The sequence below is a fragment of the Seriola lalandi genome, unplaced genomic scaffold (assembly GCF_002814215.2).
Source record: "Seriola lalandi dorsalis isolate HSWRI2012SDOR001 ecotype SW California unplaced genomic scaffold, Sedor1 jcf7180002054585, whole genome shotgun sequence".
In the NCBI taxonomy this organism is placed as follows: Eukaryota; Metazoa; Chordata; class Actinopteri; order Carangiformes; family Carangidae; genus Seriola; species Seriola lalandi.
The window spans coordinates 4,247,367-4,261,798 of NW_019525138.1; the positions used below are offsets into that span (position 1 = coordinate 4,247,367).

The following is a 14,432-nucleotide window of genomic DNA, read 5'->3' on the forward strand; positions in this document are numbered from 1 at the left end:
TCAGTTCCTCTAAACAAGTTCTGACTTTAAAGGAAGAAACATGGCACATTAGATACAATGTAGTTTATAAGTGAGTAATTCAATGTATAAGTTCATTTACTCATACAAATTATAATATATGAGGGGCATTTCTCTCCACTGAGTACTTTTAATACTTTAATGACACTGTGTCAATAATACTTCTTGTACTGTGGTAGGATTTACATATAAGACTTGTGTACTTGTGTTTAAGTGTGGTATTTCTACTTTTTCTTCATTAAACCATGTGAGAGCTTCCTCCACCTCTGGACTCATTTTGTTACTGGTCACCAGTCATGAGAAGGTGACGAGTGACACCACGGGGCTTCAGTAGCGAACAGATCTGTTGTGACAACAGACTGAAAATGACCCGTGAGGCCACACAGACCTCTGACTCACACAGTGACTCAGTCCTGGACCAGTGACTGAGCGAGAGCTGTAACGTCCCTCTGAGTGAAATCATCTAAAGCAGAGCCATGAATTATTGAAGGAGGCTGCAGAGTGATGGAGTGTCCAGAGGCCCCGAGTGTTTGATATCATATTGTTTCCCTGACTGTCTGGTTAGTCCGTTTGCAGGTACTGAATATTACCTGTGTGCCTGAGATCCATAAGAACATACTGGAGGTTAAGATGTGTATCCTGGTAAAGATACTGTACTGGCCTAAGTTTGGAAATGGAAAATAATACAAATTGTCATTTAAAGTTTTTAGGCAGTAGTGGAAGAAATCCTGCATTACAAGTTATACTGAAGTAAAAGTACCAAAGTATTAGCATCAAAATATACTTAAAGTACGAAAACTAAAAGTACTTGTTATGCAGTTCGGCCCATTTAAAAAGACAATATATAAATGGATTATTGTTACTGATGAATCAGTGTGTAGTAAAGGTGGAGCTAATTTAACTGTTATATACTGCTACCTGGTTTAATTTATAATATACATCATGATTTATTTGTGGATTATATATTGTTTTTATAACCTTAATGTCAAGTAACAAGCTGGAAAGTAATGTAGAGAAGAAGTATAACATAACAAATTAAAGGTAAAAAGTAAAAGTACATTTAGTTGAATGGAGGATAAACTGTGTATTAAAAAGAATGGTCACTTTGGAATAAGATTTTATTCATCACAACAAAGTGCTTATAAAACAAGTTGAAGTGCAATTAAATTACGTGAATTAAATTAATTTTTTTTAATTGAAATTAATTAATTAAATAATTCTGCTGCAGTGAACAGATCTGTTACATGCCCTGTGCTCTCTTTTGAGAAAAATGCTAATACAACATGCTAACATGCTCACAATATTAATATTAACATGCTGATATTAAGCAGGTGTAACGCTTACCTTGTTTTTTTTAAACGTGTTAGCATGCTAACATTTGCTTATTAGCTGAGGCTGATGGGAATGTCAGTAGCATCGACTTCAGCTGGACTTTAAAATAGATTTTGTTACACGAGTCTTGAGGCTTTGGAAATGGCAAAAAGGAAAAATGATGCTCATATATCATCAGTATTTTTCTGTCATGCTGCAGGTTTACTGCTGTTTTTCCTCAAAAGCCTGAATCTCTCTTTCCCCCCCCTTCCAGAACACGATGAATCTTCCTCCAGACAAGGTGAAGATCCTCAGCCAGTACGACAACGAGAAAAAATGGGACCTGATCTGTGACCAGGTGGGTCTGCTCTGTCATCCTGCTGACTGTGAATCAGTTCTTTTTTAGACGTAAGATGATTAATGGGCCTGTTTTATAGGCAGTGGATTTGTAACCAATGTAGGTCAATCAATATACTGATGCAATGTGAATACCAAACACAGGAAAACATCCCAACCCATACACACGCACACACACACACACACACACGAGGAAGCTCATCAATATTGTACGTCACCTTAGCAACCACAGACAGGTCCTTACCAGCCTGATGGGAGAGTGACAGATGTTGCCTGTCACTATCAAACAGTGGCTCATGCAGCTTTTCTTAATTGACAGATAATTAACTGCACAAAAAATGGAAGCCAGAAAATTTCCACAATTTCATAAAGTGAAAAACTTGATGGTTTAGTTAAAGGGTGTGAGTGGGGCTGGTGTGGCTGAAGCCTGCGTGATTGTAACTGCGGCACCACTGTAGAATAATTTCTGGAAGCTTGTTAAGATCAAACTCATTTGCATAAGAGACGCTGTGTAATCAAACTGTGTGAAACCCCGGCTGAGCTCTGCCCTCTGCCCCCCCCCCCGCCCTCATTGCAGTACAGCAATCAAATATAATTGGTAGTCTGCGTGTGTGTATGTGCGTGCGTGTGTGTGTTCCTCTGTATCTGCAGGAGAGGTTTCAAGTGAAGAATCCACCGTCTGCGTATTTGGAGAAGCTGAAGAGTTATCTGGATCATGGAGGAGTCAGTCGAAAGGTAGAATCCACGTCACACATCTCAGTTTCAAGTCATTTTCTGAATAATGAAGCACCCACTGACCTCATAACCACCTGCATGTGTTTCTGTCAGTTTAAGAGACGTGTCCAAGAGTCCACTCAGATCCTGAGAGAGCTGGAGATTTCCCTGAGGACCAATCACATTGGGTGAGTTTTACTTCAAATCCCAAAGTGAGAAACAAACCTTTGTCGAGTGTGGACTACTGTTAAATGAAAGAAGCGGCAGAGTGAAAACATGTTTTCTCCTCACAGCTGGGCTCAGGAGTTCCTCAACGTGGAAAACCAAGGCTTAGATGTTCTTGTGGATTATCTGTCCTTCGCTCATAGCGCTGTCACGTAGGTATCAGCCTGAAAAACAGAATTTCACATTCACAATTTCATTTACATGAGAGTGAACTCTGACTCTTCTCACCTGACTGTGACTCACAGGTACGACACAGACACTCTGGACAACAGCCCGCTGCCCACAGACAAAAGCAAAACTCTGGACAAGTCAGTGGAAGATCTGAGCAGAAGTGCCAGCAACTCGCCCTCTCACAGCGCCTCCAAGGCCGGCAAGGCCTTCGCAGTCAGGTGAGGAGACGCACAAAGAGTTGAAGTTGTTCATGTCCCACGTGAGAATAAATAATATCTTCTGTAAGTCAGAAATTGAGCTCCATCAGGTCTGTTCTAAAATTCATTCGTAAGTCATTAATAATAACATGACTTTGCCAAAAGTATGTGGAAACATAGCATTTTTCCCATATGTTTTAGTTCCACAAGTCTAATAAGTGTTTATCACAATAATGTAATAAATAATCAGACACCAATGATGTATGAAATGTAGGGAATCTAAACATTTTTTCAATTCCAAATGTTAAAATTAGCAGAATTTTCAAAATAAAATAAATATACACTATGAAAACATATAAACACAAAAAACCCTTTACTTTTCAAAATATAGGTACAAGGAACATTGAAAACATAAACAAATCACTAGTTGTTAGTTCTTTAAGGGGGAGGGACCTGCTTTTTGAGACTTTGTTGTGAGTTAAGTTTGTCAGCCCTTGGGGGGGCCCCAAGCAGTTGTAAAATTTTTGCACAGTATTGTAGTAGGAAGTGCTTTATTGTCAGGAGCTAATGAGTGCAACCCAAACAATGAAAAACAGACCCAGACTTTTGGCCATATAATTTACCTAAAACAACAGAGTAGGTTAGACTAGGAGACGATACACGCTGATGATAGATACATGGCTTTTGATCATGTTCGTACACTCACAGAAATCCTTCATCTGCTGCAAACACTCAGCTCAGTGCATCACACTCTGTTTCTGACAAACTCCGGATCTGATGAGACACACGACACAGTTGTAGCAGCTGTGGCTGTTTGCATTTGTTATCCAAATACAGTTGGATCAGTATAGAGAGCAGACTCTCACACACAGGGACACAAACAAAGCAGTGATATACACACACACACACACACACACGTTACACTGCAAACAAACACCTCAAACAAACACACGCACATTCTCTGACATGTTATCTCTGATCTGAAGCGACTGCATTCTAGTCATTGTGAGAACTTCTACCTACGTGTGTGTTTGTCGGCCTCATGTTCAGACTGTTTAAGTGTGAATGTGAGAGAAACACACACTCTGACCCATCATCAGACCAGAGGGAGTGTTCGCTTTGTCTGTGGCGCTCATTTGATCATTTAATTTGTCATACCATCCAGGCACATACAACCATCACACCCACCATGGGAGCGTGTCTATGTTCCCACAGCCCTAACCCTAATTTTCAAAGATTTCTGTTAAAAAAAAGTTCTAAGAAATGTGGGAACATAGGGCTGACCCCCCCACCATGATATAAATCATAAGCACACATGCTAAGCTGTTAGCATTGTACTTCAGGTGTAGGGACGACGGAGCTGTAACCACAGCGTCTCTTACCTGGCAGATTCAACTCTCTCCAAAACAGGAAAGCTGTGAGGAACTCGCGTGTCGTGAGCCAGAAAGACGACGTTCACCTCTGCATCATGTGTTTACGTGCCATCATGAACTATCAGGTATTCAAAGCCACCCACTCAACGCCTCTAATCATCGTTTTGACAGAAAGGTATGGAAGGTATGGAGGCCCCTTTCTTCCAAGAAAAGAAAAAAATGGACAAAATGTGAGGAATGAAATAATGAAAATAGTAATGACATACAGAATGAGACCAAGAGATACTGAGTCAAAACAATTTCACTTTCAAAGTCAAGTTTAATTTAAGTTAAAATGTATATTTTTAAATCAACATTATGAGATGTAAAGTCAAAATTCTGACTTCAAGAAAGGATTATGAGCTACAAATTCACAATTTGACTGTCTATCAAAATTTAAAGTTTCTAAGTCAAATTGTCATAATTATCAGCGTCTAAATTACAAATATGACTATAAATCAAGATCATTAGATACAAATTCATCATTTTCATTTTCCTAATCATGATTTAGATATATAAATTAAAAATCTACCTGTCATTATTTAGAGAGACTAAGTCATGGAGTTACATAGTTAAAATGTGACTTTTCAAGTCAAGATAATGATACAAAGTAAAAATTGTGATTTTAAATAAAAATTATGAGGTATGAATTCAGAATTTTGATCTGTTTAATCAAAATGAAGAGACTATGTCAATATTTTAATTTGTAAGTCAAAATTAAGTCATATTTAAAAGGCACTAAGTCATTATAATGAATTACAAAGTTGAAATTTTGATTTTCTATGTCAGAATTAAGACAGTTAAGTTTTTAAGTTATAAATAAGACATACTAAGTCATAACTATCAGTTACTACTTTACAAATGTGACTTTCTAAGTAAAGATTATTAGATACAAAGTCAAAATTCAGCCTTACAATTCATAAGCTACAAATACATAATTCTGTTTTTCTAAATCATAATTTACAGATACTCAGCCTAATTTTTTTGTCTAATTTTTACTTAAAGGTCTAAATAGTGACTCATTCCATTATTATGACTTGGTGTCGCTTTATTTTGCCTTATACTATCAATAAATGTTGACTAAGTAAATATCATATAATTTAGTATTTTTAATACTAATGAACCTTTCTGTACTTGAAAGACAGTGACTCCCACGTAAGAAGAATGTGAGTGATGTAGTTGTTCTAGTTTAAATGTGATTACAGTCAGTGTTGTAGCTGCCTGTAAGAATGTCACCTGTAGTCGAGTGATTGGCAGTTATCGTGTGTGTGCGTGTGTGTGTGTGTGTGTGTGTGTGGTTAGTCTGGGTTCAACCTGGTGATGAAGCACCCCTGCTGTGTCAATGAGATCACACTCAGCCTCAACAACAGAAACCCAAGGTGAGGAACATGAACTTTAATGTGTGGAATCTAATAAGAAATCCTATCAATAAATACAAAACACATAACATTTTTTTTTTTTTAAAAAAACAAGAAAAATACAAGAATAAATGTAAATACAAATTCCTCTTGTCAGGACGAAGGCGCTGGTGCTGGAGCTGCTGGCCGCCGTGTGTTTGGTAAGAGGAGGCCATGACATCATTCTCTCCGCTTTCGACAACTTCAAAGAGGTACGACGGGTCACCAGAGTGTTTTCTAATGGGTTTATCTGCTGAGCTACTTTACAGGATGGCTTCACATTATCTCAGGTCCGTCTAAGAACAACAGTCAGGTGCCCGTATCAATACTGAAGCATCAGCATCAAAACATCTCTTCCTTACATGCTTACACTTTCAAATCTACAGTCCGTGTTATGATGTGAGTTCAAAATCAAGTCAATCATCCAGAGTTACACCTTGTTTAGACAGTCTCTGTGCTGAGGTGCAGCAGTTATATCAACACAATTTTGTAAAAACGACTGTAACCCTGTGAGACACCTGATTCATTTACCTAACTGAGACCGTTGTTACGAAACCTTAGAAAAGGCTTTTTTATCTGTGAGGTGGGATCCTATTCTATAGATCCAGTCTTAGTCATGCTGCGCTAAAAGCAACAGGTATGACTCACTCTTACCAGGAATAGGCCTGAGTGCCTTTTTGAAATGATGATGCCTGAGTTTTGGTATCTATCCCTGTATTTGAATACCTTATTGTAAGAAATATGACTTGTCAGTTATTCCCCTGAACCTGTTTTTTCCATGTAACAAAGAGGCCAAAGTTTTCAAATGCTAAACTCGAGCAGCCGTCCAAGAACTAAGTCTGATCAAAGATTCACCAACAGCTTTTAATAGTTAACAGTTTTTTCATACTTGATGCTACAGACACATTTCAGCCAGTACCAAGCAACTACTGAGATTTTTAGACTCTTTAGATGTGGCTGAATCTTGCAAGGGATAAAAGCACCGTGTGTTCAAGAATTCATAAAGACATTTCACCACATTACCCTATATTAGCAGCATCAGCTGGGATGACTCAGCCCACATTCAGACCTTATTTTAAACTGGTCTTAGTCTCAACATAGACGTGGTGTTAGTGTAACAGCACCCACATTCCAGTCTGTCCTTTAATGCCTTGAAAAGCAGGTTAAGGGGAACCCCAGACCCTCCTGGCCCCCCCTGCCCCCCCTCAGCTGCTTTGTGCAGTTGTCCCACCACCAGATAAAACCGACTGAAGAGGCGTAAATATGTGAAGCACTTGTTGAGTTGCCTTTGACCTCTCCTTGGCCGTCTCTCATCTTTGCCTTAGAAAGCAGCAACTGTTGCCAACAGATCCTTCAACGACACTGACAGGAAGGAGCTAGACCTGAACCAGGAGTTTCTATTATTAGTAAACGTCAATGAAGTTGGAAAGCTGCCCTGCAACAAGCCGAGTCCTCCCTGACTGTGAGGAAGGAAGGCACTTTAATGTCAATTATACACATTTGCTTCTGGATTCAGATTTTAACCACTAATGTAATTTCATTACAAATAGCAGGGAGCTGCTGGAATTAACTGCTGTTTCCATTTTAGCTCCAGTTTCAGAAACACTTAAGACAACAGTTTAATTAGAGTGAATGGCTGCTGCAGCTGAATTACAGTGTGTGCAAGTGTTTGTCAGAAATTTTTCAAACTGTGATGAAAGAGTTGTTTTGAAACTGAGATCCAGCAGAAGAACACAACACTGAAACAGAAACAAGTTCATTTGAATTTTCTGAATTGAATATAAACTTTCTTCCTCGGTGGTGAAATGACGAGACTTTCCTCCTCTAAAAAAAACGAGCCTCTAGGTCGTTGCTAGGCGACATCTAGTGGCTGTAGTAATTACGACAGATGTAGCAGTTTTTATTATCTTTCATCCATGACTGTTCCACAGGAGTAACCATGTTATTATTATAACCATGACAACAAAGATCGTTTAGCCATGACCTTTATTATAGTAACCATGATGAGGAATTTAGGTAAGCTGCTCTCGATACAGTCCGAGTGTTTGTTATTGTAACCATGAAAACCAAAGTGCGCCTGCTGCTGTAGGGGCGCAAAACGACAGCATCAACAAACATTGATATCAAAGTAGTGATTTCAGCGACATCGCCCAGCTCTACAAGATAATAAAATATGAAATGATAAAATTATGATTCTGTTCCTTTCTTTATTATCAATAAATCTAATGAAAAGACCAATACCGTCGATGTTTCTTTATATTATCTGACTTCTCCGTGGCTCTCAGCTCTAAGCTCTAAGCTCATCGGTTCCTACTGAAGATGTAAATCTTTAAAAACACCACAAATATATAGTTTCATTTTTAAAACATCTCAGTAACTTCCTTAAACATCTGGTAACTGTAGTTTTTAGCAAAGGTTCATCAAACTGGAGTAAACAGTGTATTTGTTGGGGACTATTCTTAGCGGCGGATTAATCCACATTTGGAAACAATGGAGCTCTGTGGCTCAGGCTGTAGATTCACACGTGATGCTTGTTGAAGGGATTAATTCATTTTTGGTTTTGATCTTCATGAGATTTGTTGAAAGTAAGAAAAGACACTCCTTTAATGAAGCAACAAAGAAGAAGAAAATCAAGTGTCCATCTGTAAGCACCGAATCCTCTGGCGACATCAGCCCCCGGCTGGTTGATTAGTGCAGCATCAGTTACCACAGCAGTGGCTCCAGTATCACACTGAGTGCCACTTGTTTTGGTGCAGCAGCAGCACCGAGGTGTGTGTGGGCGAGAGCCAGAGGGAGATTGAGCGAAAGATGGAGAGAGCGATACAGTGCTCGTGGTCGTGAAGCTGAGGCGAGCAGGCGGGCGGCGAGCCAGGAGCTGGCTTGTGTGTCGCTCAGTGGCAGGACGTGGGCATTGTTTTGGGCCGTGCAGGCTGTCGGGTTGGAATGCTGCATTATTTAGCGAACATGAGTGGGTGAAAAGGGGGGAGGGCAATGTACAAGACGGCAAACGCTCACATGCTGCTGCTAATGGACGAGACAAGGAAACTGCTGAGCAAACTAACATCAGCACACACACTTCCTGAAGCCTTGTTTATATTTGGTCTGTCTGTGTGTATTCATAGCAATTATCCTGCACAATGCACTGGTTTTATTATTGCTGTTACTTGTGTTTGTCCCCGGAACCTGACACTAAATTTACAACCACAAGCAGCAGCCACATGATTCTCTGTAATTAGATGACATGTTTGCTGAACACACACATCATTTAAATACTGCAGAGTGTATGTGGCTAGATAGAGAGATGCATTACTCCGATACTGTGTGAGCACACTGCCCCCGTGTGAGAACACACGGAGGAGATTCAGTCCTTGGAACGAGTTGATTTATCTTTGCTGTCATCAGCAGCCGTCTCAGGGGACGTCTCCTGGATTTAACTGAGCAACATATTAATCACACAACACAATGAAGAGAGGCAAAGGTGTAACAGTCAGTGGTTTTTAAAGTGGGAAGCTGCTGTGATCTGACACCACCTGTTGTTTGTTGTTTCTCAGGTGTGTGGAGAGAAAAGTCGATTTGAGAAGCTCATGGAGTTTTTCCGCAGTGAAGACAGCAACATCGACTTCATGGTAAAGAGTGTGTGTCCAGATATTATATGCACAGGAAATGGTCAAAAGTATGTGGTCACCTGAACATTACACCCATATATGATTGTCCACAAACTGACTCACCTTCTTTGCTTCATGTAGAATTCAATCTGATTGAACTTCCAGAAACTGACACCAGAAATCACACGGCTCTCCAGTGAGAGAGGGGGTGGGATTCATCTCTCTTTCAGGAAATATAGTTCGCTTATAATCTTGTTTTATTATTATTCACTAAATGGTCTGGACCCGAAGTATATTTTTGAAATGATTTGATGTTTATAAGCCCAACAGGTCTCGAAGATCTGTTCTCCACTGCCTTCATTTAATCATTTAATCTTTGCACCTTAATTAGATTAGATGTTTTATAATCTGTTTTTATACTGTTTTCTTATTACGGTTTTTACTAACATTTTTTTTTAAATTAATAATCATTGAATCACTTACGTGTATGATTAGGGCTGTACAAATAAATCTGCCCTTATGACTACATGGTAAAATAAAACTAGCAGCAGAGTGAGTGCGGGGACAGTGACAGTAAAGTTCTTGGTAAGAGGTTCATGTTTTCCACCTGCCCTCAGTGTTTCCTGCAGCGTTTACTCTTTAGCTCTTTTGTTTGTTTGTTTGTTTGTTTGTTTGTTTGTTTGTTTGTTTCTCTTTATTAGAACTTGTGGTCCAAACTGTGATAAACAGTCCCACTAAACAAAACTGGACATGTCCACATACATTTGGCCATATAGTATGTGCATGTGTGAATGAAGACTGAAGACTTTTTATGTGTTTTAATGTATTTGTCACGACCTCTCATGTAGCATCTATAACTGATCTCTAACAGTTAATCAATGCTGTAAATGTATGATTACACACACATGAACAGAGCTTATAGTGTGTTATAAAATATACATGAACTCTTCATACACAAGTCCAAATATAAACAGGCAGGTTTAAAAGTGTTTAAAAACATGACACTTTTATTAGAATATGTTATAAAGCATTTATGGATCAGTTTTAATCAAGGGACGTGAAAACAAAACAGAGGAGCTTCATGTGATGCTGGTGATCACCAGTAACATCCTGTTGTCCACCTGTGTGAAATAACTCAAATGAATAGACACTTAATAGATCTTCATTTGGTATTTGGAAAAAATCTCTATTGTTAAAACTGCAGTTTGAACAACAGGAAAAAAAAAAGATCAGTAATTACAGTCATCATTCGTCATAATGAAGCTCTCAGACAGAGCCATTTACAAAATGACAGTCTTCCTTTTAATTAAACAGACTGTTTGCAATTATGTGAAATGTGCAGAGTGCAGTGAATAAGATACAACAGCACGCAGCTGATGTTTGTTAATGTGGGTTCCCTGGTTCACTTTAACCCTGAGATCACACCTGTGGGTGCAAATGCAGAGAGGTTATAGTGTTGAATTTAATGTTGAGTGAACACATGAATGAATGAATGAATGAATCTCTAAGTTGTTGTTAAGTCAATTCAAACAATGAATATCATGTAAATGCAGCAAAAAAAACTTGAAGCTACAATAATAATAAAGTAATTATTATAATGAAGTAATTATTTTCATTATCAATTCATCTGCTGATTAATTTCTCATCATTTTGCCTTTACAACATCAGAAAACAATGTCAAATGTCCGTCACAGTTTCCTAAAGCCCAAAGATTTTCACTTAACATTCAAGACTTAATGAATAACTGAATGATTAATTGATTATCAATATACATGTTGAGTAAGTTTCTGTCGTCATTGGGACTTTATGTGGAAGGAAACAGACCTTTCAGAAAAACCAGTTTGAAGATTTTTCACTGTTTAAGGTTCAGAGTTCAGGATCAGGCTCCAGCTGTGGCCTCCACATCTGGACCACACACCCTGATCCTGAACTCTGAAGCTTTAGTTGGACATTTTAAATCGCAGCGTCTTCCCTTGTAAACATGTGTGAAGTATTTACTGTGTGTGCCCACCAGGTGGCCTGTATGCAGTTCATCAACATCGTGGTCCACTCAGTGGAAAACATGAACTTCAGAGTGCACCTTCAGTACGAGTTCACACGACACAGCCTGGATGACTACCTGGAGGCAAGTCTGACCTTTGACCTCACAGTCTGACCCCTGAAATCAGACTTTAGAATGAGGATTGTTTTAGACTTATACACAAGAAGAAAGATTGTAGCGTAAAATGTAGCGCTTCATTTTATGCTTATGTAGTTGTTACATATGTTGTTAATTAGATTTTTTTGTGTGTGTGTGTGTGTGTGTGTGTGTGTGTGTGTGTGTGTGTGTGTGTGTGTGTGTGTGTGTGTAGAGGCTGAAGTTCACGGAGAGCGACAGACTGCTGGTGCAGATTCAGGCCTACCTGGACAATGTGTTTGATGTGGGAGCTCTGCTGGAGGATGCAGAGACGAAGAACGCTCTGCTGGAACACATGGAGGAGCTGCAGGAACACAACACACAGGTGGATATACAACCATACAACCATACAACCATGCAACCGCCCCTTCACTGTTTACACACTTTATTGTGTCGTAGATTTAATTTTAAAACGATAAAAAAGAATTTTGCCCATTAATTGACATGAATTAATCGAAAAATCCGTGATGACAAAGTGAAACATGTTTTTGATTTGATTTGATTTTCAGATTTATTAAATATAAAAAGTAAATCTACAACACAAAGTTTACAAAAAGTGAACCGCTAAAGAGAATGAAGATCGTCGCTGCGTGTAAATGAAACCTGTGTGTTGGTGTCTCAGCTGAGCAGCAGGCTTCAGGAGAGTGAGAGGGAGGCGATGGAGAAAGTGTCAGAGTTGGAGAAGAAGCTCATTCAGACCACAAAGGAGGTGGAGCTCCTAAAGGTGAAGTACATCATTCTCCTCTTTGCATGTGTATCGACTGTGTATTTCAGTCTGACCGCTTTATCATGACTGTTTCCTGCTGGTGTGTGTGTCACAGGAGAGTCTGCGTGAGTCGTGCTCTCAGGTGACTCTGCTGCAGCAGCGGGAGCGAGAGAGAGAGCTTGAACGGGAGAGAGAGAGGGAAAGAGAGAGAGACAAGGACCGATCCACCGAGGCCCTGAGGGAGCTGGAGGCCAAAGTCCAGGCTCTGGTGGAGCAGGGCCTGGTCCGGATGGAGCGCTCCTCATCCGGACACCTGGACGTTCAGGTGGTCCCCGTCATCCAGGACGTGGTTCAGAAAGGTCAGCGCCTGAAATAAGATTTATTACAGAGTTGATAAGAAACTCTGATATTCACTCTGAAGTCGAGCAGCTTCTCTTTCCTTCCTCGCTCTTGTTTCCCTGCATGTGTGAAGTGTAACGCCGCTTCAGGTTGAATTCACAGAGACACCTGAACTTTCTCCTCGCAGGTGAGACGCAGGCAGTCGCTTTAAACTCTATGAAAAACAAGCGTTCACGTCTGTCCTCCAGGTCGAGCTGTATTTTCGGTTTAGAAAGAGACTTGTTGGTGTCGAGTGCATCATAATTAAATATTGAATGTTTCGCAAAAAGACAAATTATAAAAGCTCTTCTTTTCAGCCTTGAACATGAAAATGAGTCAGGCCTCAGGATGAGCAGTTAACAGCCTCTGATCTTTTCTGCTCCTGCAATATTTTGTCACTATGATCACTTCAAAATAAGATGAATGTAGATGAAATGTGTCTAGTGGCCTCCACCATCAAAATCTACATAATCTCACACAGACACAGAGAATTGTAGAGAGTGAGCTGAACTGATAAAGACCTGCTCAAGTTCATTGCTCTGTTTTGTCCTTTGAGAAAAAATCTGTAATCACGAGGAAGAAACTTTTATTTTAGATTTCTTTTTGGTTTCATGAAGGTGCGTCTGCATAAATTTGATTTGGATACAGCCAATCAAATCTTGAATGTCATGCTGCATTCATGTGCTCCTCAGATGTTTCCATTTCCCGAGTTAGGAAGTTGTTTTTCCAACTTCAGCGTGTCCATGTTCCTTTAAGTCTGAGTGTGGAAACAACATGGACGCTACAAAGAAGATGTGATGTATTTTATAACTGTTTCCAAACACAAAAACCAAAGAGACACAGTTTTTAAACTGTCTACAAATGCATTACTGAGACAATAATAATCCTAAAATATACTGATAATGTTATGAGGTGTGTTCATCAGTGCATCAGCAGATGGATGAGTGTTTGATGAGTGCAAAGCTCACAGGGTTACTGCTGACAAATACCTTTTCTAACTAATCTAGATCTGTCTGGTAACTGTTACAACCTGATTCCAGGATACAAATTAAACTTGAATTTGCACAATTAATCAAAAGTTTCTCACCATAAAACAAACATTTACTTTCGTCGGCCATGTATGACTTCAACAACTCGGCAAGTTGCGGAACAAAAATGTTGGCCGACTATCCAAGTTGTCGTTCTGACTCAGGGGTGGGCACGTTTTTCTGATTATTCCAACACCACCTGAATACAGCTGCCTCAGACTCTGAACGAGAACCCACAGTAGTTCCTGCTGAAGTTTCCTTCTTATCCAACTCCCAGACATGAACACGTCCTGCAGCTTCCCCTGACTGTTCCAGTTGGACTTTGATGAATGTAAAATAACAGTGTTGTTGTTTCCCTCACAGCTAAAGATGAAGTAGATACAGGAAATGACCATCAGGCCACTCCCACCTGCTCAGACTCGCCACCACACCTATCTGAAGCTTCTTTAGAGTCAGTGCCGGCACAAGCTCCTCCTCCACCACCTCCTCCACCCCCGCCACCACCACCACCTCCTCCTCCTCCTCCAGGCTCAACAGCAGCTCCTCCTCCTCCTCCTCCTCCTCCTGCAGCTCCACCCCCCCTGCTACCTCCTGGAGATGGTGCGATGCAACTACCAGGGGCAGATGGGAGCTCAGGTGAGTCTGCCATCAGAGCACAGTGGTTTGGTTTGGACCTAAACTCTGGAACTGTAACATTATCCTGAGAGAAAAAATGTAAATGCACAGATCACCATAAA

The 14,432-nt window shown here is 39.9% G+C and overlaps 1 protein-coding gene across 3 annotated transcripts in view; it reads left to right on the forward strand.

The window, feature by feature from the left end:
- Positions 1–14,432, forward strand: part of fmnl1b (formin-like 1b) — a 31,764-nt gene that overhangs the window by 8,609 nt on the left and 8,723 nt on the right. The window contains exons 2-15 of one of the 3 annotated variants that reach the window (XM_023418916.2): positions 1,604–1,687; positions 2,338–2,421; positions 2,515–2,588; positions 2,694–2,777; positions 2,871–3,014; positions 4,383–4,491; positions 5,708–5,784; positions 5,921–6,014; positions 9,354–9,428; positions 11,422–11,532; positions 11,759–11,908; positions 12,206–12,307; positions 12,405–12,648; positions 14,059–14,331. In XM_023418916.2, the coding sequence (XP_023274684.1) occupies positions 1,604–1,687; positions 2,338–2,421; positions 2,515–2,588; positions 2,694–2,777; positions 2,871–3,014; positions 4,383–4,491; positions 5,708–5,784; positions 5,921–6,014; positions 9,354–9,428; positions 11,422–11,532; positions 11,759–11,908; positions 12,206–12,307; positions 12,405–12,648; positions 14,059–14,331 (1,705 nt within the window). Of the gene's footprint in view, positions 1–1,603; positions 1,688–2,337; positions 2,589–2,693; positions 2,778–2,870; positions 3,015–4,382; positions 4,492–5,707; positions 5,785–5,920; positions 6,015–9,353; positions 9,429–11,421; positions 11,533–11,758; positions 11,909–12,205; positions 12,308–12,404; positions 12,649–14,058; positions 14,332–14,432 lie in introns of all 3 variants that reach the window. The other 2 variants (XM_023418917.2, XM_087177317.1) reach the window with 2 other exon arrangements.